Source organism: Corvus brachyrhynchos, unplaced genomic scaffold (genome assembly GCF_000691975.1).
Source record: "Corvus brachyrhynchos isolate BGI_N302 unplaced genomic scaffold, ASM69197v1 scaffold17, whole genome shotgun sequence".
Lineage (NCBI taxonomy): Eukaryota > Metazoa > Chordata > Aves > Passeriformes > Corvidae > Corvus > Corvus brachyrhynchos.
This window is the reverse complement of record NW_008240046.1, coordinates 11,958,756-11,979,750: the sequence shown is the minus strand read 5'-3', so window position 1 is coordinate 11,979,750 and position 20,995 is coordinate 11,958,756. Positions and strand designations below refer to the sequence as shown.

The window sequence follows — 20,995 nt, the reverse complement described above, 5'->3', positions numbered from 1 at the left end:
CCTTTACTTGTGCCCTATGCTTTGGGGCTCCTTTTGGCTGGTAATGAGTTGCTCCAGCACGATGCCTGGTGCTGTACAGAGAGGGGTGCCCACCGATAACCACACTTGTGTCTTTAGCTGTTCTTGCCACTTGGTGGTGAGGGCTTTTCGTGTGTTGTTGTTTTCAGGTTGTTCTTGGGCTGTGGGCAACCTGCATAGGGGAACTGGATGAGAAACTGGAGGTCAGAGCTGATACAACTAACATGGACTGGCCCACTCTAATGATTAATGTGTTACAAAATAAGAAAGGAGTAATCTGTCCTTACTGGTTTTGCTGAAATTTACAGATTCTTTCTTTTGTCTGTTTCCATGTGCCCTTTTAACAACACTTAGTCATTTAATACCTGGGATACTGCTGTACTTTGTAGAATATCTTAATAAAGAGAAAATAATTTCTATGTTTCACAAGTAAATTAGAGGTTTCCTTGAACCTGACCAATTCTTTATATTCTGATAAGCCTATTTTTTACCATTTTCTGAGGATCTTCTAAAAAGAAACTATTTAACTGATTAGTTTACGTAAATGAAATCACAGAGCTTGCAAATAGTCTATAATTGCTACCTTTATTTTACCATTAAGAAAAAAATGTCTTTAACAATAGTAATACTTGCATTCTTCAGCCTTCTTTTTCAAAGATAGGTTTCATTGCTGTATAATAACAAGAATTTCAGTTTACAGGGCTGAATGTAAACATTGTCTTCTTTATAATGAGATAACTTTTGAGATCATCTTCATATGTTAGTGCATACAATACAAATGACACGTTTTCCAAAGAGACTCTAAGTTAAGGAATTATTTCATGCTTTTGGGTACTTGGCAGTGTGAACTTTCAAGGTAAAAAAGATTGGCATCCAGAATATGTTTGCCAGGAGATTTGGCATGTAGTTGAAACCTGGAGAGGTACCTCATGTCGTAAGCTATGTTCTTAAGTTGAGGACTTTCAAGACAAATGAAAACTAATATTACTTCCTTTTCTTCTGTGGGGTATGTTTTGTGGAAAAGGTTTGTAAATAGACCAAATGGAAACAATTTTTTCCATAAGATAATTTTTATGACTTCTATCTACACTGACCAATATTTTTTCTTGCACTTTGCTTTTGTACCATGTTCTTCTCACCTAATGTGTGTATATCTCATATAACTTCCTTATACTCTCCAAAATGAGCAAGAAAATAATTGAGACAAAAACTGGATAAAACTATAATAAGAAACTCATTATGAAAAGTGCATGGGCTCAACTGCTGGCACAGGGTTGCCAAAGTGAAAAGTCCCTATTTAGTGATCCACAAAGTATCTCTGCCAAGATGAGCACTAATGTAATCCTGTAATCTTTGTATTCTGAAATGGCAGTGATCTCTTATCTTCTGTTGTGAAAATTTGTTCTGAAGCAATCTGAGGCTGCTAAGGAAATAAATATTGGGGAAAACAGTACCAAACATACAGGGAACTTTGTGCCTGCAGGGTAGCTGTTAAATACCTAGCATTGTGTAGTGTGCTTTTATTAGGTTAAATCATGTGGTATGTAGTAATCATTTGGTAGTGGTCAGCAACAACCCTCTGGGTGTGGGGCTTTATTTTGTTATTTTTTTCTGGGTTTTTGTTTCTCTGTTTTGGGGTTTTGTGTGTGTGTGTGTGTGTTTGTGTGTGTGTGTGTGGGTTTCCTGTAGGACTGAGGAATGTAGCACAGCCTTGCCAGGTTTCCTGATAAAATAATGGGACAATAAAATATTGTGTAATAAAAACTGTGCATAATAAAAAATGTGCATATTAGCTGTTTGTGATTTTTTTTCCTGTGTTTTAGGTATCTGCTGATGGTATTAACATAGCAGCTGAACTCTAAAGCAAAATATTGCACCTTCTGTAAAGATCCCTTTTGTATGGTGCCAGAAAGGACACAGCTTTCTACTGGGATAACAGAAATGGAGTGTGTGAGTGTTTCTGGATCATGGTTTACAGCTGTTAGGAGGTACAGTGACAACAAACAATGTGTGACCTCCCTCTGGTGGGAGGTTCTGCTTGAGAGCACCTGTGGGTGCCTCAGAGGCAGTAGAAGTTTCCAGCTACCTTGACACAAACTGCTTTTTGGCCTCTGAAATCTGCATGTTTGGGATACATGCAGGAGGTGGTGCTTACTAAGGAATAGTGGTGCTTACTAAGTATCCACCTGCCTTCTTGAATTTAATCCTCATGTTGAAAAAGACAAAACCTCATATATATAAATGTTAGTACACTGCTACAAACAGATCATTTTGCCGTATTTGAGCTCACATCATGTCCTCTTCCAGCAGCTAAAAGACTCAAAGAGCCTTCAGAGAATCCTACCCCAATTTTCTTCCTAAAAGAGTATCAGTGCCACTCCCTGGCAAAACTCCCAGTATAGAAGTACCTCAGTTTATACTCAGGTCATATTTAGAAGATGACCTTAATAGTCTATGGATTAAAAGATTAAAAACTAAATTAACTCACTTTCTAAACCAAACCAATACATACATCTGAGATTCTTCTTAAAATGGGAGTCTCTTAGGTATACTCTGCTAAGTGTAATTCCATCTTTTGTTCAACAAATGGACTTTTCTATTTGATGCCTGGAGTATAACTTGTGCAGATATAAAGTGTTCATTGAAATTGCAAAATATTTTGAGCAAAGAAAGGCAAAAGTTATCAGTTAGCAAAAGACTCAGCATTTGGCATATGCTCAAATGACTTCACTCCAGGCTAGTAATTGAGGGACACATACAACTTACTCAAGGGTTACTGTTTGACAGTTTACAAGCCTTGATCAAGATACTGGGACCCTTCAGTATACGTTGAAACATTCTGTCTTCTCTAATATCTAATGATAACCAGCATCAGGTGGTTTAGCTACAGAAAGTAAGGCCATGGGCAGTAATGTGATTCTCCATCTATTAAAAAAAAAGGCAAATCTGATTATAAGAGAAAAATCAAAGAAGACCTCTGAAATAACAAACTTAGCAGCTATTTGTTGTTTAGTATTTGCAACTGTCTTCTATTTTTTTTTAATATGATCCTGAATTTGGTTTGCATTGATTTCTTATTTGACATCTGATTTGCAGTTTTTTCTGGGCTGCATTTCCAGGGAGACTATTGTTGACATGTGATTGCAGGATATGAAACTAGTAAACTGTTTTATTTTGATACAATACACAATGCTGCACTTTTCACAAATCAGTAAATTATTCTATCCATCTTTTTGCAGACATTTTGATGGTATCAAGTCAAACAGAACATTCTGCCCTAGTGAGATAGTGGATTCTTCACTCAGATAATGGCATTGTGACTCAGATGAAAAAGCTGTAGATTGTTGATTGTAAGAAGAAAATATCAAGATTTAGATTTAGAGTTTGTTTTAGCAGCATTTGGTATTTTATTTCTCTCTGTCCTTTGTCATATACATAATGATAGCCATGAACTTCTTCAGCATATTTTTTGGTTGGTTGTTTTTTTCCTACTGGAGCATTCAGGTTCATTAAATTATTATAGAATCCTCATTCAGATGGAAAGGTGTCCACAAAGCCAAATCAAAATGAGAATGTGGGTTGTTCCCACCATACTGGTGCCTTCCTTCCCTCATTTCCTCTGAGAAACTTCTCCTCTTGCTCCACATCACAACCAGCAGGTGTTGTCTCATCACAGAGTAGATCCTCTTCCATGCTGAAGCTGTTTTTTGAATAGAATTGCCATAAGAAACGTGGGATTTGGTTCTGCCAGGCAGAATTAGAACCTAAATCAGGCTAGAATCCAGTCATTCATTTCCTGAGGTGAAACAGTTCAGTAAGTCCTGCCACCTTTGCGGATGAAAGAGATTAATGCATGGATCACAGAGGAAATCAGCAGAAAGCAGTATCAAGAGAGTAGGCAATTGCACTGCCAGGGAGATGTAATCATAAAGAACTTGCTTAGGCTGAAGCAGGTTTTGGTTCTTTTCACTACCAAGTCAAAATGAAGCAGAGTCAAACAGAAGCAAGCTCTCCATTGTATTTTAGACGATTCAAATAAACTTTGGATCATCAAAAATGTTTCCATTTATAAAAATGTTTTATTTCTGGTATACGAATTACTGAATTACCTAAATACAACATCCTGATTTAGCTAATATTTGAAATATTGATAGCTAAATTGATACAATGAAGGAATTAAGACCAACAGTAACCTTATATGTGGAGCCCTCATGAGCCTAAGGAGCATTAGATAGTTTTGGCATTCTATGCACTTTAAATTTCTACCTCTACTACTAGTTTAAATCATATAATCTCTGGACTTCAGAGGGGCTCAGGAAACTTATACCAGCTGAGAATTTATCTCAGCATATTTTGTAATTTCTCCTATAATAAATATGTCCTATAATAAACAATAACTCATCAACATAGAGTCCATAATACATTTTTTTCTCTGTACAGAAGTACATTTTTGTTGGTTTGAGCAACAGCACAACAGTGTTAATGGGAGCATATCATGTGAGTAGCAGGCCCAGTGAAAGAAAATGCATTTATTTTCCAAAGTGAGCATGCTCATTATGATTCTCTTTGAATAGCATTTCTGCCTTATTTCTGAGCTTCACCATCAAATCCAACTGATGCCCTTACAGATGTAATTAAAATGATGTTTGCTTTTAGAAAGAGTATGATATCTAAATTTGAGAACTGCCAGTTTAAGGAAGTATTTTTTTCTTTTTTTTTTTCCCCACTAGTTTGCTTTGGAAACATACACTCATCACCAGAAGATACCCCTTCCTGAGAAAAAATTCTAAAATATAGATAATAATGGATTATAGAAATGAAATCTTACAAAAGCTTCTGATGAATGTGGGTATGAATACATGTTGCATGAATGACACACATGATCTTGACACATAAAATTTATGGTCAATCTGTTCTGTTTTTCTGCTTTTTTGAATGGTATACATTATTTTTCCAAAAGTGCATGATTGGAGATTTTTTTTTTTTGGTTTGTTTGCTTGTGTTTTTTTTAAAACAGTAACAGATTGGAATAACTGCCCAATATCAGAAATGGAAAGCCCAAATGAGAAACAAAAAGTGAAGAAACTAAGTTCTTGGACAAATGTTCTAATCCCTTTGTCCCACCAATTGAAATGCACACACACACACAGAGGCAAAACAATTATTTTAATTGAATGCTAGTACATGCTGAGCAACACAAAAAATGCTAAGTTCAGCTTGCTTTGTTTGTAAATATTCAGATATGGGTAGGTTTTGTGGTTGCTTTCAGGAACGATGAAAATTCTGCAAATTGACGTAAAGGTGAAAGTTTTCCCAGGGGTTTAAAATATTATCATCATTTTATAGGGGAGAAAAGAGAGACTGTGTTGCAGACGCGTAGCTATACAGGACCAGTTCCAGCGCAGTGTGGATGATGGATGTTCTGAAAATGTGTCCCAAGGTCAGTAACAATATTGACAAAAAGAGCACTCATTCAAAGTAAACATTAGAGATGAGTTAGCATTGCAGGCAGTAATATTTAACACAAAGTGTTGACTTTTTTTTTTTTAGTAGAGTGCAAACCTTATCCATGCATCCAGACCTACTATGTGTTCAGGTATGTAATCATTATTGCGACTGGTATTCAGTGAAAGGTTTTCATAGCAACAAGACAGTGTAAGTTTGAGTATTTATGGCTTGTGTATTGTGGTTAATTTAGTTCACAGCTTAAGTTTTTGCATGTGAAAAATAGTTTAGAATTCATATAGCATATGAAGTAGTGAGTGTGAGTCATTTGTTTGCTATATTGATAACAGCATCTACTAAACTGTATGGAGAGTCAGTATTAGTAATGTCGTTTCAATGGAATATTGTTCCCAGTCTGAGCAAGAATGAATTTTCTGCTGTTAAAAGGTATGCCAAAACAGCATATCACAGCTGCAATCATAATTTTCAATGTAATTTTGAATTAATGGTGAAACAGTACAAGTGTAAATCAGCATTAGGCTTAGCAGTGCTTCATAAAACTAATTATGCACCCTTTATTAAACTTATTCTAAAGAACGATTTTGTGGCTTTTAGGATGCATTGGATTTATCGGACTTTTTATTTCATTTTCTTACTTGCTTCAGTTTACAGCGGTAAGTTAATGTATAATTCCTGTGATTTACACACAGTGTAAAGCAACTCTTGTAGAAGGGGAGAAGATTAGTAACTGCAGTCTGCTCCTGAGAGAGCTGTTTGTTCTGCTTATTGAGCTTAGTTAAGTTCGGGTAACTGGCATAACCCTGTTGTCTGACAGGGACCTTTCTAATGGGGCTTTGCTGGCACTGTCCTGCCACGCCCCATGCTGTCACCTCCCCCAGCACACATGGGACCATGCCACAGGAAGTTTTCTCTATAGGACTGAGACTGCATCCACGTTGTAACCGTGAAATTGGTGTGATGCTCCATGTTCTGTGCCCAGTGGCAAGATTAGTAGCCCAAGTAGCAGCTGGGGAAGGAAGCCCTTTATGGCTGATTGGGGTGCAGGAGGTCGAGTAGTGTATGTCTTTCATTCTGTGTTAATGATTTACTTTGTTCTGCTAGCACAAGTTAAACTACAAAAATTGCATTGCACTTCTCTGAAATTCCCTTTCCTGATAAATTATAACTAAGGCCTAACACAGGTATAAGTTCAGTAATGTTTCAACTGTTTTCTCAGAGAACAATTAGGTAACAGCTTTTTAGCAAAATCTAATAGATAAATGTAGTATTATTTATGAAAATATTTTACCTGGCTTTAAATCTCAGCAAAACTAAAATCTTGGAAAATTTCTGAGGCCTAGAAAATATTTTTTATTAAATTAAAATGTTCAGAAGTGGCACAGTTTTACATGGTGCATAGTTTTACAGCATAAGTAATTTTTTTTGTTAATTTATGCTAGAAGAAGGTAAATAGGATCCAAAATATCTGATACAGCAAATAATTGCAATATTCTTTTCTTTTAGCTTTAGAATTCGCTTAGAATATTCTAAGAATAGAAATTTTTTTTCTGTTAATGACAAAGTTGGACAAAGAAATGCCTCTGAGAATAATAAATAAAATTTTTTAGAGAAAGAGCTTGAAAGTATATCTATACCAAAGAACTTACATGTTTATAAAGTCTAATTTTTTACTAATAAGAAATTAACCTTTGAAAGATATTAGCACATCTAGCAGATATGCCTAGTAATTCCTTACTTAGTCCTTTAAACAACAACAAAAAAATTATATATTATACCTGCATGCAGGAAGCATTGAATTGCCAAAGTATAGTTTATAATCATATTAACAAATAAAATCCACTTGTAATATTTTAAAACTGTAAAATGAATTCCATCCAGAAAAATCATATTTCCATTTGTTTTTATTTTAAATATCACTTGATACAGGATGATCACTCTATAGTAACAGATTAAGCCACTAGATACAATGTTTTCAGTTGGGTTTCCTCCCAGTCTGTAAAAATACATTATTTTCTCTTTATCTTTCTTCCAAGAAAAAGCACTTTTGTAGATGCAGGGATAAAAATAGCCATTTTACTGGTTTGCTACTCCTTTTGGAAGGCAAGTTCAAGATGAGAGAGGGTCTCCTGTGTAAAGACAACTCTCTTGTATGTTTTAATATAGAGATCTTATTAGAGTCCTTTGACAAACTACCCTGCTTCTCTACTACAACGGATATTCAAAACCCCTTGGAGCCTTGAGACTGACAGGACCAAAAGCCTGAAGCTGTGTCATGGGAGGTTTAGGTCAGATATTAGAGAAAGGTTCTTCACCCAGAGAGTGGTTGGGCACTGGAACAGGCTCCCCAGGGAAGTGGTCACAGCACCAAGCCTGACAAAGTTCAAAAAGTGTTTGAACAACGCTCTTGGGCACATGGTCTTGGGGATGGTTCTGTGCAGGGCCAGGCGTTAGACTCAATAATCCTTGTGGATCCCTTCCAACTCAGCATATTCTGTGATTCTGTGATCTTACAAGTGCCTTCATTTTGAAAGATGGGAGCAGGTTGCTGCTTAGGTACCTCTGATGCACAGCTCTGCAGCGTGAGTGGTTGCCATTACAGAGTTCAGTATGTCATTCAGAGCCAAGAATTCCTGCAGATGCAAGGTAGTAGTAGAACTCATTTTTATTCTAGACTGTTCCTGAGATGTTATTCCTGTAACAGTGTTTTCTTCATTTTGAAGAAGGTTTGGGGGGTTCAAGGTGCAGTGTGAGAGAGCTGAAGGTCTATGAAATGCTGGGAGCCATTGAGGCTGTGCAGAGTGGCACCACCTGTGACTCTGACCTCAGAGCATCCCTAAAAAATAGGATTGTCTTTACATAAAACTTTCTAACTCCTTTCGGTCTCTGCACTTCCTCTTCCTGATTTTCCTCATAAGGATGGTCTATATTGGTCTCTCTCAGAAGAGGCTTCTGCTGTTCCTGAGATCTTCCATGAGAACGTACCTTCCCTCTCTGCTTTGCAGATCTGCCTTGTGGCCCATCCAGCTTCTTGGGTTTCTACCTTGGTTCAGCATTGGGTATGAGACAGGGAACAGAGGGAGACACCCTAGACAGTATTATTTCTGCTAGAGTGAAAAGATGAGGCTCTCAGAAGAACTGTGCTACTGACCCTCCCTTATCCACCTTTCCTGAAAAAAGCCTGTTTTAAAAGCAAGGTCAATGACAAAGAGGAGCAGTGGCTTCATCGTCTCCTGGTGAACTGGGTGTTCCTATCTCTAACAATTGACACACTTTGTTATTCCATGTCAGAATGTGTGACTCAGATCTATGAAAATACATTCTTCCAAGGAGGAGACCTCACTACAGTTTTTACACCGACTGCCAATTACTGCCAAGTAGTGTGTACTTACCATCCTACCTGTCTGCTCTTCACCTACTTGCCAGCAACATGGACTAAAGATCCTGCAAAAAGGTAGAAGGTTAATGTACTTGTGTCTTTTGCTGGTCTCCTGTGATAATTTAGAAACCTGGTAACATTTTGACAGAACACAGGCATGCAGGGAAAGGTACAGGGTTGCCATGGAAAACAATGTCATGTATGTCTAAAACTGGTGATCTAAGAGTAATTGCTTGAATTCAAAAGGTTAAATTTGACAATCCCCAAATTTTCACACTCACACACCAGCCCTTTCAAGGAAAGAGAACTGACTCTGCACTCCCTCCTCTATGCCACGTATTTATTGTTGAGGGACAATGTGAATAATTTCGCATCTCCGATGGTCTCCCGTACTGTTCCCCATCCTTTCTATTTAGCATATTTTTCTCTCAATTTAGAATTTCAGTAGCCTGAGAGAATGAGGCTGTATTTCCTCTCTATGCCCAGTGCATTTCTATCCTCCAAGCCCGGTCTCTGTTTCTCATTTTATTGAGACCTCTTGGAGCTCCCACAAACACGAAGTATTGTCACCTGTCACCAATGCCAACCAAGCGTGTAAGGCTTGACCCTATTTTTCTTCCAATCGCACTTGTCAAAAAGTTCATGTTGAGGTGTATTGGACAGCTGCATTTCACCTGAGAAACAATTATGAAAGTCTGTGTTGTACTGCAAAAGCTGTGAATTGCTGCATTTTAAAACACAGGTTCTCCTGCTATTTAAAAGACAGCGATACAGAAATGCTGCCGAAAGTGAATATGGAAGGAGCTATCTCTGGACATTCCTTAAAACAGTGTAACCAAATTAGTGGTAAGATACGGTTATTCACATGCCTGTATTTTATGCTCTGCATTGTGTAGCGGCTGTTAAAAAATTAGCATTTTAAAAAGAGGAATAGAATCAGGGAAGCAGCCAAGAAGTGACTTGTGTGCTCTTTGTCAGACTGCTTTCAAACACAGGTGACAAAAACTCTACTGGTTTTACTCTTCAGGCCCACCTATCCACCATCCAGGTTCACCACATGAAGTAACAGGGAAATCATGCTCCTGCAGTCACTGTTTCTTTTGCTAGAGGCAGATGGCAGCCCATGCTTTAACTGCTGACTCCAGTTCTAAAGATTAATTTACTACTACAATTCCACTCCAGAAAGTGGCTCATATAAGTGGCATGTGTGACCCCTGAGGTGCAGATGCTCAACACAGCAAAAGTGCATTGTCACAAAGTGATGCTAGTACTTTTGTGATTCTGTGTAATAATTTTTTAGCAGCTGCGTTTTTAGGGTATGTGTGCTTTACATGAAGCCTTAATGTCAGCATGCCATACCTGCAAATTATAACCAGGCGTATTAAAAGCCCATTAAATGTGTTAATTTATGTATGTTTTAAACTTGCACTGTCATGATGATGTCATTAAGAGGAGATCAACTTTAAGCATAGCATGGTACTTTAGAAAAATAGAATAAGGAAGAATATAGTATTTGCTTCCTGCCTTTGAGGACAAATAGTGTCTTATGGATGTCAGACTAGTTCTTCAGTTGTATTGGTATAGCATCTCAACATGGCAGGACTAAATGGGTTTTTTTGCAGGTTCTCCACTGTAGCTATTATCAAGTAAGCAGTGCTTGCTTTTGCTTGCCACTTGCCCTTCAGAGCAGTCTGGCCCTTTCAAAGCTCTTTCCTGCCAATAAACCTTCATGTTTGTATTTCTGAGTATCTTGGACTAGAAAGAGATTTCAGTGGAATGTTATTCTTTATGCTATTTAGACTAATTAATATCACTGGAATTACACTAGAATCAGACTAAAATGAAAATCTATCCACACATGTTTAAAAATGCCTCCAATCATTGGCTGACTCTTGTTCTGTGGAGACCCCAATGACCTGCATTTCAACCCCCACAGTTGCAATCCTCCCTCTGTGGAGTGTAAATGTAATATTCTGACTCAAATGGGACATGTCTGTAGCTTATGAGGACAGACTTTGCCATTTAAACTGCTCTATGAATTTGGAACTGGGAAAATATATTTTAGTATTGATTCTGAGTTCTTGCTTTGGTGAATGTCATTCTGGTCTCAGTCAGCCACAGTGGTCAGAGCCCCTCTCTCATGTAGGCAGAGGCACTGACAAAGTCTGCCAGTTGTTCCCCTTGCCATGAGGTACTACACCAGGCCTGCATTTCTGATTTGGTGCTAGATCTATGTATAAAGTATGATGTAACTGAAGTGAGTGTGGGACGTGGCATCTGGATTATGAGGGCTGTGTCATACAAACTGCTATCTTTTGGGCAATTTGGGGCATGGGATGGAGAAAAGAATAGAAGTACATTTTTAGAACTTGGTCTCTCTTTCTCCACAGCTTGCAGCCCAGATGTCCATGTAGGACTGGATATGGAAGGGAATATTTTTGATATCTCAATGGCTGACAGCTATCAAGAGTGTCAAAAAAGATGTACCAATAACAACCGTTGTCATTTTTTTACATATGCCTCTGAAACATTTCACAATGCAAGCTTTTGGTAAATACAGGTTGGATTCATTTCTCTGGACAACCCTATGCCTAAGTAGAATAAATCTCAGAGCAGTCTAAGGTGCAAGAATTTACTCAAGAATATTCAATTTATTCCTCCTTGCAATGTTTGTTCACACTTGCAGGTGGGAAAATATCAATAGTAAATTGACTTTCATTTGTCCATTGGTGAGAAAGACAAACTTGATTATTACAGCCTTGAAAAAAACTAAAATCCTCTGAAGAGACTGAAATGCAAATTATATTGGTAGCTGTGCTGCATTTTTGCTCTGTTCAATCTTGCTCTGATTATTGTTCTGAAAATAGCATCATCAGAGCATCCACAGAAATGATTTCATTTTATGAGACCTATTTTTGAGCTCTTAATCTCTTCAATTTTGCAAGTTAAACATTGTTCAGCTAGCTCTGTTCATAATTTGAAGTTTGCTCTGGAGGTTGGAGATTGTTCTGGCCCATGGCCAGACCATGCACAATGGTAGGATTTCTGGGTTCAGGAAGGTGATTTAATCCAAGGAAGAAGACCTGTTTTCTTACCACTTTCTTTACTTTTTGTCATTCAGGAAAAAATGCTTCTTGAAACATACCAGTATTGGAACTCCAGCCAGCATAAAGATGCTTGATGAGGTTGTGTCTGGATTCTCTTTAAAGCCATGCCAGCTTTCTGAATTAGGTAATTATTTAAAATCTCTGATTCTGTTTAGTTTTAAGGGTCATGTATCCTGAAATGCAGTCTATCACTGACATGTATAAATGTTTCATTATGTAGAATAATTCTAATATAATCTTTTCCTTAAAATATAGTTAGTACACTCAGGGACAAAGGAGGTTCATCTATTTTTGATTTTTTCATGTTATCATTCATCTTACAGAAATAGTTCCCTTCTTTAAAGATCTAAAGAATTCTTTCATAAGATTAGCTTGGTGATATTGTACGTTATCTTTGTATCATGGATACAAAACTGGAAGATAAAAGCCCATCAAATTCAAAGATCAGGGGAAATATAAAGCTTTCTACACTCTGTATACTGTGTATGAACTTGAAAATTTTTAATGGAGATCTGCAGCTTTCTAATACAGCTGGCTAATAGGAAGGGATATATTATGCATTTTGTGGGTGATTTGCGATGAAAGCAAAAAGTCAGTGCTTGTTCCTGCAATCATTACTCAGACAAAATTCTCAAGAGTCTAGAATCAAACAGTGTGTATTAAACCTTCTTATTCTCAGTTGAAACATCTTTCACTTTTTTCTAGTTTTTTCTTTTTTCTTAAATCTATCTCCACTTTGTCTTACTGTGTGATATGTTCCCTTCTTAATGATGATGATGTTATTCTGCTTTCATATAGCCTTATTTTATCTCACAGATAATCTAGGTTTCCTTTATAAATCACTTTTTGTAGAGACTATATCAATATATTTCTTTCTCAAATCCGTGCTTGGGCTTACTGCTGGGCAGCACTGGCACAGCATCAGTGCTCTCTCCCCAGCATTCCTCCCATCAATAGTCTGGGGGTGGGCAAGATCCTGTGAGGGAATACAACCAGGTCGACTGACCCAAATTTCCCACAGGGACATTCCATATCACATGATGTCAGCTCAGCTATAAAAGCTAAGGAAAGGAGGAGGAAGGAGGGGCATTTATTATTTATGGTGTTTGCCTTCTGGAGCAACCACTATGCATGCTGATGCCCTACTTCCCAGGAAGTGGATGGATATCACTTGCTGATGGGAAGTAGAGAATAAAATTATTGGGTTTTTCCTCTTGGCTTATGTGTGTGCAAGCTTTTGCTTTTGCTTTATTTCAGCCTATGAATCATTTTCCATCTCATTTTCCCTCACCTGTCCAGCTGGGAAGGAGGAATGATAGAGCGAGTTGCTGGACACCTGGCAGCTAGCCAAGGTCAACCCACCAAAGTCCTTTTTGGTGCCCAACATGGGATTTTCCTATAAAACTGTCTTTACCTGAAACCACAAGTTCTCTGTTTTTACCTTTCTGATTCTCTCTCTGATCTTACTGGTGGGGGAGTGAATGAGTGGCTGCATGAGGCTTGGTTGTTGGCTGGGGTTAAACCATGACAGCATGAGAAAATCAATCTTGTTCCTGCCTGTTTCCCTACTTTCCGTGTCTTGTGAAAGAGGCAAGAGCAGGCAAGAGAGAGAAGAAATAAATTTTGTGATCAGAGAAGCCTCGACAGCACTAGTGGATCAAGAGGTCATCTAGGGAGGTCACCTGTCCTAATCTAAAACAGATCAGCTATACCTGTCCAGACAGAGATCTGTAGCATGTAGTCATAAAAACTCAGTAACATCTTCTGCCTTCTTTTGTCAATATCTGAAATGGGTTTATTTCAACATTTGTTCGAAGTTTTTTTCTGGCTTTGTTTAGTTTATTCCTTTCTATGTGGCCTTTCATTTTGTGCCTTTGCCTCTCTGACTTCATCCTTGTGCACATATGCTATTACACATTCATAGCAATTTGTCTATTTTTCTGCCCTTTGCAAAGTACCTTCCTTGGGATCACTGGATATTGAGCAAATGATCTCTGAACATGATCCTTGAGATTATAGGTTTGCTTCCCTAAAGTTTCAGATCCACATTTATGCTTTAAATATAATTTCCTTTAGGAACTATCCATTCTCCTGAATGCTATTTCCTCTTAACATAGGATCTTACCTACTAATTGCCAGAGTTAATTGACTCTAATTTTCCAGATTTCTGATTATATTTTTTTACTGTTCTTATTGTATAATTACTGCCCAATATTGTACTTTTTGCCTATGTTTTTTGAAAACCTCATCAGATTAACAGGAGTCACATTTAGCTCTGCCTCTTGTTAGTTTCCCTTTCGTAGTAAGATATTCCCCATATGTTTCTATAACACACTGGGCAGTACTGATTTGGTTGCTGTACTTTTTCAAGAGCTCACATTCTCTGCTGCCACCAAATCCTATCTTTTGGATCATTTCACTATTTTTTACTATCTCTGCAGCTTGGTAAGTTCAGGAAACATCCTCTGTACTGATGCTTCCATTTTTTTCTTTTTAAGTTCTCGCAGTAGGATTCGAACCAGGACTTCAAGTATATCTTTGGAGAAGGAAACTCATTTATCTCTTTTTAAACATGCTAATACTTCCTGTAACTTCTTTATCCATAGTCTGGTTGTGTGAAATATCCTGACAAGCCTCTGTTGTGTTATTTTGGCCATGTCAGGGGGCAGCATTCCTACTTACTGTGCCTACTTTTCAAATAGTAAAAGAAATGTTAAGAAGAACATCACCTTATATTTTTTCTAGTCTTCCTATGAACCTGATATACCCATTAAAAAAACATGTAGATTTTCCTCTATATGAACCTTATCCCTCTTCAGTAGTTCTCTCTATGACTTTACATATTCAAAAATATTCTTGAGAAATAGTTTTTGGTTAAAATGTTGTGTTATCTTTCCAAGTGATCAATCAGAGAAGGAAAACAGGAATAAAGATAGAAATGAGTAATCTGTAAATCTCAGTATTCTGATGGCATACTAAAGTCTGGAATTTTGTTATTTTGTTCTTGTTTTATACAGATTGTCAAATGGACATTTTTGAAGATCACGAGTTTTCAGGAATTAATATTACAAGTTTTTTCACTCCTGATATTTCTGTCTGCCAAACTATTTGTACATATTTTCCAAAGTGCTTGTTCTTTACATTTTTTACCAGGAAATGGCAAATAGAATCTCAAAGGTGACTATGACAATTAAATGCAATTATCTATATAGATTTTTTAAAATTTGTTTTTTAAAAACACAGTCTTTTTTTTAAACACAGATTTCTTATAAGTATGTAAATTTATGTTGAAAAGCTATTTTCAGTAAAACACAGGTTTCTATGGTTTTTGCTCATAAATTTATAATTTCCTGTGGGCATTTCAACTGTTTTCCAATGTGATCAGGGCTTTTGTATTGTGGTTGTGTATCTGGTCTTAATCTGAAAAGAATTATACACGTCAAAAGTACAGTGAGCGTCCAGATTGTTTTAAAGACTTAAAGCTGAATTTTATCAAAATTTTATCAAAATATTATCAAATTTATCAAAATATTATCAAAAGAGCCATCTGGTTTCCTGGCAGGGTGAACTTATTTACCTGAAAAGATTTTTCAATTAGGTTAATGGGTTTAAAAATATTTCTATTTGGCTTCCTTCTTTCATACACAGTAGTGAGAATAGTTAAAAATCAATATTCCACACAAATGAGAAGAATAAAATTTCACAGCAATTTCAGGGAAAAGCAAAGCTGAGATGGCACGCATCATCTAAAATCACCTCTTCTCTATATGTATGAATACTGTAAAACCTTTAGTAGGTTTGGTATGCTGTATGGCATTTCACAGCACTATAAAAACTGCCTCAATTTTGTGTGAACTAGTGAACTTAGTGAATACATTTTCATATGAAATATTTCTGCAGATTGAGACTTGGGAGAAAAGAGTGTATTTAGGAAAGAATCTTCTTTTACCTGTACCTAAACAATTATTTTTATGGTGTTATATAACAGGTTTAGTTATTTTAAAAAATATTTAATTTTAGAAATCTTTGCCTTCTGAAGACATCAACAAGTGGAATTCCAGAAGCACTCGTATCACAAGAAAATGCCATATCAGGCTTTGGTCTCCTAAATTGCAGAAGATCTTTACCTGGTAAACAATAAATTACAATTAGAAAAAAAAATTAATCTGATTAATAACTTTCTGATGCTTTGAATGCAATCATTCTTACAGCCTGCAATTCTCGCACTTACACGCATATGGATTTTTTGGGAGATGAACTTAATGTCACTTATACTAAAGGACACAGAGCCTGTCAGCACGTTTGCACAGACATGATCCGCTGCCAATTTTTTTCCTATTCTCTCCTCCAAGGTTCATGCAATGAGGAAGGGTGAGATATATTTTTTAAAATGTTCAAAGATTGCTGAAATAATGATTCCAGAGATGTGGTGAGGGAGTAATGTATGTGCTCTTCAGTGAAAAAAATACAAACTAAGTGTTTGCATTAATTCATTAGCAGAAAGTGTGAGTGTCACCTAAGAATGTCCTCAAATGGATCTCCAGTAAAAATAGTACATGGGCCAGGAAGTATCTCTGGATACTCACTAAGATTATGCAAAAAAAAAGCCAGTACTGGTAAGTAAAACTTCTTTCATGAAAAACAGCCAGTGCTTCCCTGATTTCAGTAGGAGGCCAAACCATGTTTTTTTAAAGTGGTTGCATTGTCCCAGTAGGTGATCTTGTAAAGTTAGAGTGTTCTGGAAAAGTGAAGTCAGTCAGATCTTCACATTGTAAACCCCAGAACAGCACTGTGAATTTGGTTTTAATAGACTTTATGATCATAAATCATGAAAAATGTATCATGTATCACCTTCTTCACAATGGGTGGTACATATTCAGTGGTCACCAGTAGTCTCGTCTTCATTTTTCATTGGTGAGTGCAAGTTGTCTTTGAGCTCTGTTTTAGATTATTTCTGTAGTGTGTATGCAGCATTCTGCAAGAACTATTAGGATCGTTGGTGGGACAGACTCTTCCCCCGGTGAATGGCCGTGGCAGGTCAGCTTGCATGCCAAGTTGTCTCGACAGAGACACCTATGTGGGGGCTCCATCATCAGCAACCGGTGGATCCTCACAGCTGCTCACTGTGTCACGAGGTGAGGCCTAAATGTAAATGTACAAATAAGCCCTAAAAGGTTAACCCAGCATGCAAGATAAATTGAGATGTACCTTTCAGGATAATAACAATGAGAATTAGAATTAGATGAACTGCTTTAATGTAACAAAAAAGGTGAAATTTTCAGGTAGACTATTCAGTTTCCTAATGTAACTGGAACTCCATACTTTATCCCTTTGTAGCATAGTATTGTACTGCTGATGCTAAATTATTTTAATGAATCTAGAAGGTGAAATTCTAAAGCAGACAAGTTACTTACAGAACCCTAGACATTCTCATGCGATATGAGCTATTTTCTTACTGTAATAGTGCATTAGGCTATTTAGTCACAGACTGACTGTTTGTCTTTTTCCTTCAGTCTAGAGAATCCCAACATTTGGCGTGTTTATGCTGGTATTTTAAGACAATCAGAAATAAATGAGGATACGCCCTTCTTCAAAGTGGAAGAGATTATTGTTCACTCTCAGTATGAATACGCACAGACTGGATATGACATTGCTTTGTTGAAACTTGATAAGCCTATGAATTTTACTGGTATGTAGTGTATTGAAGAGGAATTCTGAAAACGTGCAGGATGACACAGGGCTGGCAGTGCTGTGGCAGTGCGTGACACCTGGGCTAGCTTCCTTTTATATGCAGTTACTGGGGTTTGAGGAGAATCTATTCTGTTGGCTTCGAAAATAAAATGGGTGGCTTTAATTTAGGTGATGGGAATGATACATAGTGTAAGGGACAAAGCATAACATGGAGGCTGTCATCAGGGCTCATGTGGGTGCCCACAAAACCTTACTGTTGTGGTTGTCTCTGCTGGTCAAACTAATATTTTCTCTCATACTTTAGATCTTCAGCTACCTATCTGCCTGCCATCAAAAGAAGACACTAACACATTTTATACTGACTGTTGGGTAATTGGATGGGGTTACAGAAAAGAAAAAGGTACAGACAAATATTTTTTTAAGCAGTGAAATTTTGTATTTTTAAAATTAATGTGTTTGACAAAAGAAACCTCCTCTTTAAAAAGAGAAAATTCTGCTCTGTTCTAAGCTACCATTATTCTTTCTAGACAGTACTTTAATATAATTTTTTATTAGAATTGATTTCTATTAAGACATCATAAAACATAAATGAAAGATGTATGAAATTATCCTTAAATAGCTCAGTGCTCTGATACAATAATTAATTTTATAAATTGGTTCAATAGTTTGAAATACCTGACAATTCAATCTTAAATATATCTTGTACAACACTCAAATACTTTTCCTTAGATTCTAGCTTAATCTACTAGCAAACCCCAGTACATATCTGGGTTTTGCACACTCTTTTTTATTTTGCCTAAGAAAGGCAATAAACCTACCACTGAACTGTTTTGAATTATAGTCTGCACATAACCCATGATTTTTTTATGTGATTATATTCATATGACTTTATAAATTGGAGATTGAAGTATATTGCTTTTATTATTCTGAAGATTGATTATAGACCATGCCAATGACCTGTGTTTTGATAGTAGATGAGATTTGAACTCCTCTGATTTTATATGGAGGTAGGCCAAAAAGCTCTTAATTATCAAGCTCTGGTTTTACACCTATTTATTTGTTTATATTTTTGTGTGTAATTTTTATATGTTTATATAGATGTATATACACCTTTTCCTTTATACACTTGCCTATCTGAAAGTTATAGTTCAATGTGAAGTCTAACAGACTTAGGCAGATACTGTATAGAAAAATTTCTTCTGTTAATTACTAGAGAAAAGGCTGCCCTCAAATACTCTTGTTTAGTCTATGTGCAAATTTCTCCATCTTAAAAACAACTAGGATAGAGAGCAGCACAGATTTGGCAGCTGGGAGATTCCAAACCTATTGCAACAATTTACTAGGAAATAATAGTTACTAACACAAAGCAATGCTCCAAGGGCCAATGTGCTGAGAGCCGTTCATATATGACGATTCATTGTAAATCACAAGGGAGTTTTGAAGCTTTTCCAGTCATGAAAAAGAAGATGGCATTATAAAAGCATTTAAATTAGAAGACAATTCACATTGTTTGCTAACACATAGAAAGGAAGATCGGTGTCATGAACACCTATTAACACTCTAGAAACAGTGACCTCCCACTTTGTAGTATCAGCATATGGGGATTTCCAGAGTCAAATTTTAACCTTTATTTTACTAGAATCGAACATTTCTCTGCTCATATTGATTTTTATATAGGTCGGGTACAAGATATTCTTCAGAAGGCTCCTGTTCCCTTCATGTCAAAAGAGGAATGCCAGGCAAGGTACCGGAAGCGCAGAATAGGTGATAAAGTGATCTGTGCTGGCTATGATGAAGGTGGAAGGGATGCTTGTAAGGTAATGACAAACAGTAGTGCATAATTGTATATTCCAACCATATGTTCAAATATATAAATGAATACTATAATTATTATTAATTACTATTATTAGAAAAGTATGATTATCAACAGAGCTCTTGATTAACTTGTCCCTTTAGGTTGTCAAAAGCACAGAAAACCAGGAATATGGAAAATATTTCTTAAATGACATTGAAATCTTTAGGGGTAGATTCCATGGATAGGAAACTCTGAGTGTGGATATATAGATATCCATTTAGGGAGTAAAACAGTGTTCCTTCAGACTATCAGAAATCCAGAGAGTGCAAGTATAGTATCTTGAAGCATTTCTCCAATAAGAGCAGATTTCCCTTTTTTTTTTTTTATTTCTTGGCATGAAATACAGTACATAAAATCTTATTTTAAAGCATCCACTGTGTACAAACCAGAAGGGAGGGTGCTAGCAATGCTATTAAAATGCATGGGGAATAGAAGGCTAAAAACAAACTGTCCAAACTGTTCTGTTCGTAATTAGAATTGAAAATGTCACAATAGCATTAATATTTGTATGCTGAAATATTATTATTGCTATGAGTGGTTAGGAATAAAAATACTTGGAGTTGGGAAGTAATTTTTCCTCTATGCCAATTATGCTTTCTTTATTTGATACAGCATAACAGAACATGGAGATGTTCTTTTAAAAAATAATACACTTCCTATTGTCCTAACAACCCATAACAGCTTCTCTAAAGAATCTTATGTTCAGAAAGATTGCTTAGGAATAGGAAAAGAAAACACAAAGGTGTTTTATCCTGAGTGCGACAGAGTCACTCAAACAAGATAAGGCATGTAGAGAACTGAGATACTAAAAACAAGGTCATGAAAAAATGCTGCCAAATTGGCTGTTTTTCTTACTTGCACACATAGTTTTCATTGGATTTTAAATCACTGTATTTAGATAAGTTAATAATAATAATAAAAAGAAAACAAAAAAAGCCAGTAGTTTTGAACCTTCAAGGGAAGTGGAAATTGTTTGCAATGACTATTTAGAAATCAATTTACTGGTAGATCAGAAAACCTGCTTCAGTCCTCTCTTAATTAGTCATAAGTGAAAGTGATTGAAGTATAGACTGTTATGCTGGTGGTAACATTGAATGATGCTGATTTTATTCAAGGCTTTCTTTGTGATAGAAATACTGATGAGGCCTCTTCCTTGCATGCTCTGTCTTTTTTTCCTGTGACACAGGGAGATTCAGGAGGGCCACTGTCATGCAGGCACGAGGAGGTGTGGTATCTGGTGGGCATCACCAGCTGGGGCGAAGGGTGTGCTCGCCCCAGGCAGCCAGGAGTCTACACCAAAGTTGCTGAGTATTCGGACTGGATTCTGGAAAAAACTACATAGTATGAGCATTAACTGACTCACTCAACATGATGCTATGGAATAACAACCCTCAGAGCAATGTGATAAAGTGTATTAGTGTTTTTTAAAGGGTGTTTTTTGTTAGCCTGGAGTGTAAAATACTTGTTTTAAAATGCAGAAAA

General features: G+C 36.7%; 1 protein-coding gene across 7 annotated transcripts; it reads left to right on the top strand.

Moving 5' to 3' along the window:
• The first annotated feature begins 71 nt into the window (after positions 1–71).
• Positions 72–20,989, top strand: LOC103622482 (coagulation factor XI). 7 transcript variants are annotated; one of them, XM_008641452.2, is made up of 17 exons: positions 4,772–4,863; positions 5,365–5,458; positions 5,569–5,614; positions 6,079–6,137; positions 8,773–8,935; positions 9,603–9,706; positions 11,251–11,410; positions 11,982–12,091; positions 14,985–15,144; positions 15,988–16,097; positions 16,179–16,338; positions 16,468–16,583; positions 16,928–17,102; positions 17,481–17,656; positions 17,963–18,058; positions 19,336–19,475; positions 20,700–20,989. In XM_008641452.2, exons 1-17 carry the CDS (start codon positions 4,822–4,824, stop codon positions 20,853–20,855), a joined length of 2,067 nt encoding a protein of 688 aa, XP_008639674.2. In that variant the 5' UTR covers positions 4,772–4,821; the 3' UTR covers positions 20,856–20,989. The 7 variants fall into 7 exon arrangements, with proteins under 7 accessions (XP_017600037.1, XP_008639674.2, XP_017600033.1 ...); XM_017744544.1 differs by having other exon boundaries at positions 16,465–16,583; XM_017744546.1 differs by having other exon boundaries at positions 4,773–4,863; positions 5,572–5,614; positions 16,465–16,583.
• Positions 20,990–20,995: the final 6 nt, after the last annotated feature.

Bases quoted from the DNA above. Each gene is read 5' to 3' on its own strand.
- LOC103622482 (XM_017744544.1), top strand. From the start codon at position 4,822: ATGGATTATAGAAATGAAATCTTACAAAAGCTTCTGATGAAT. The intron at 9,707-11,250 runs GTAAGATACGGT...CTTTCTCCACAG, and splicing joins ACAGTGTAACCAAATTAGTG to CTTGCAGCCCAGATGTCCAT. The intron at 16,339-16,464 runs GTGAGATATATT...TTAATTCATTAG, and splicing joins GGTTCATGCAATGAGGAAGG to CAGAAAGTGTGAGTGTCACC.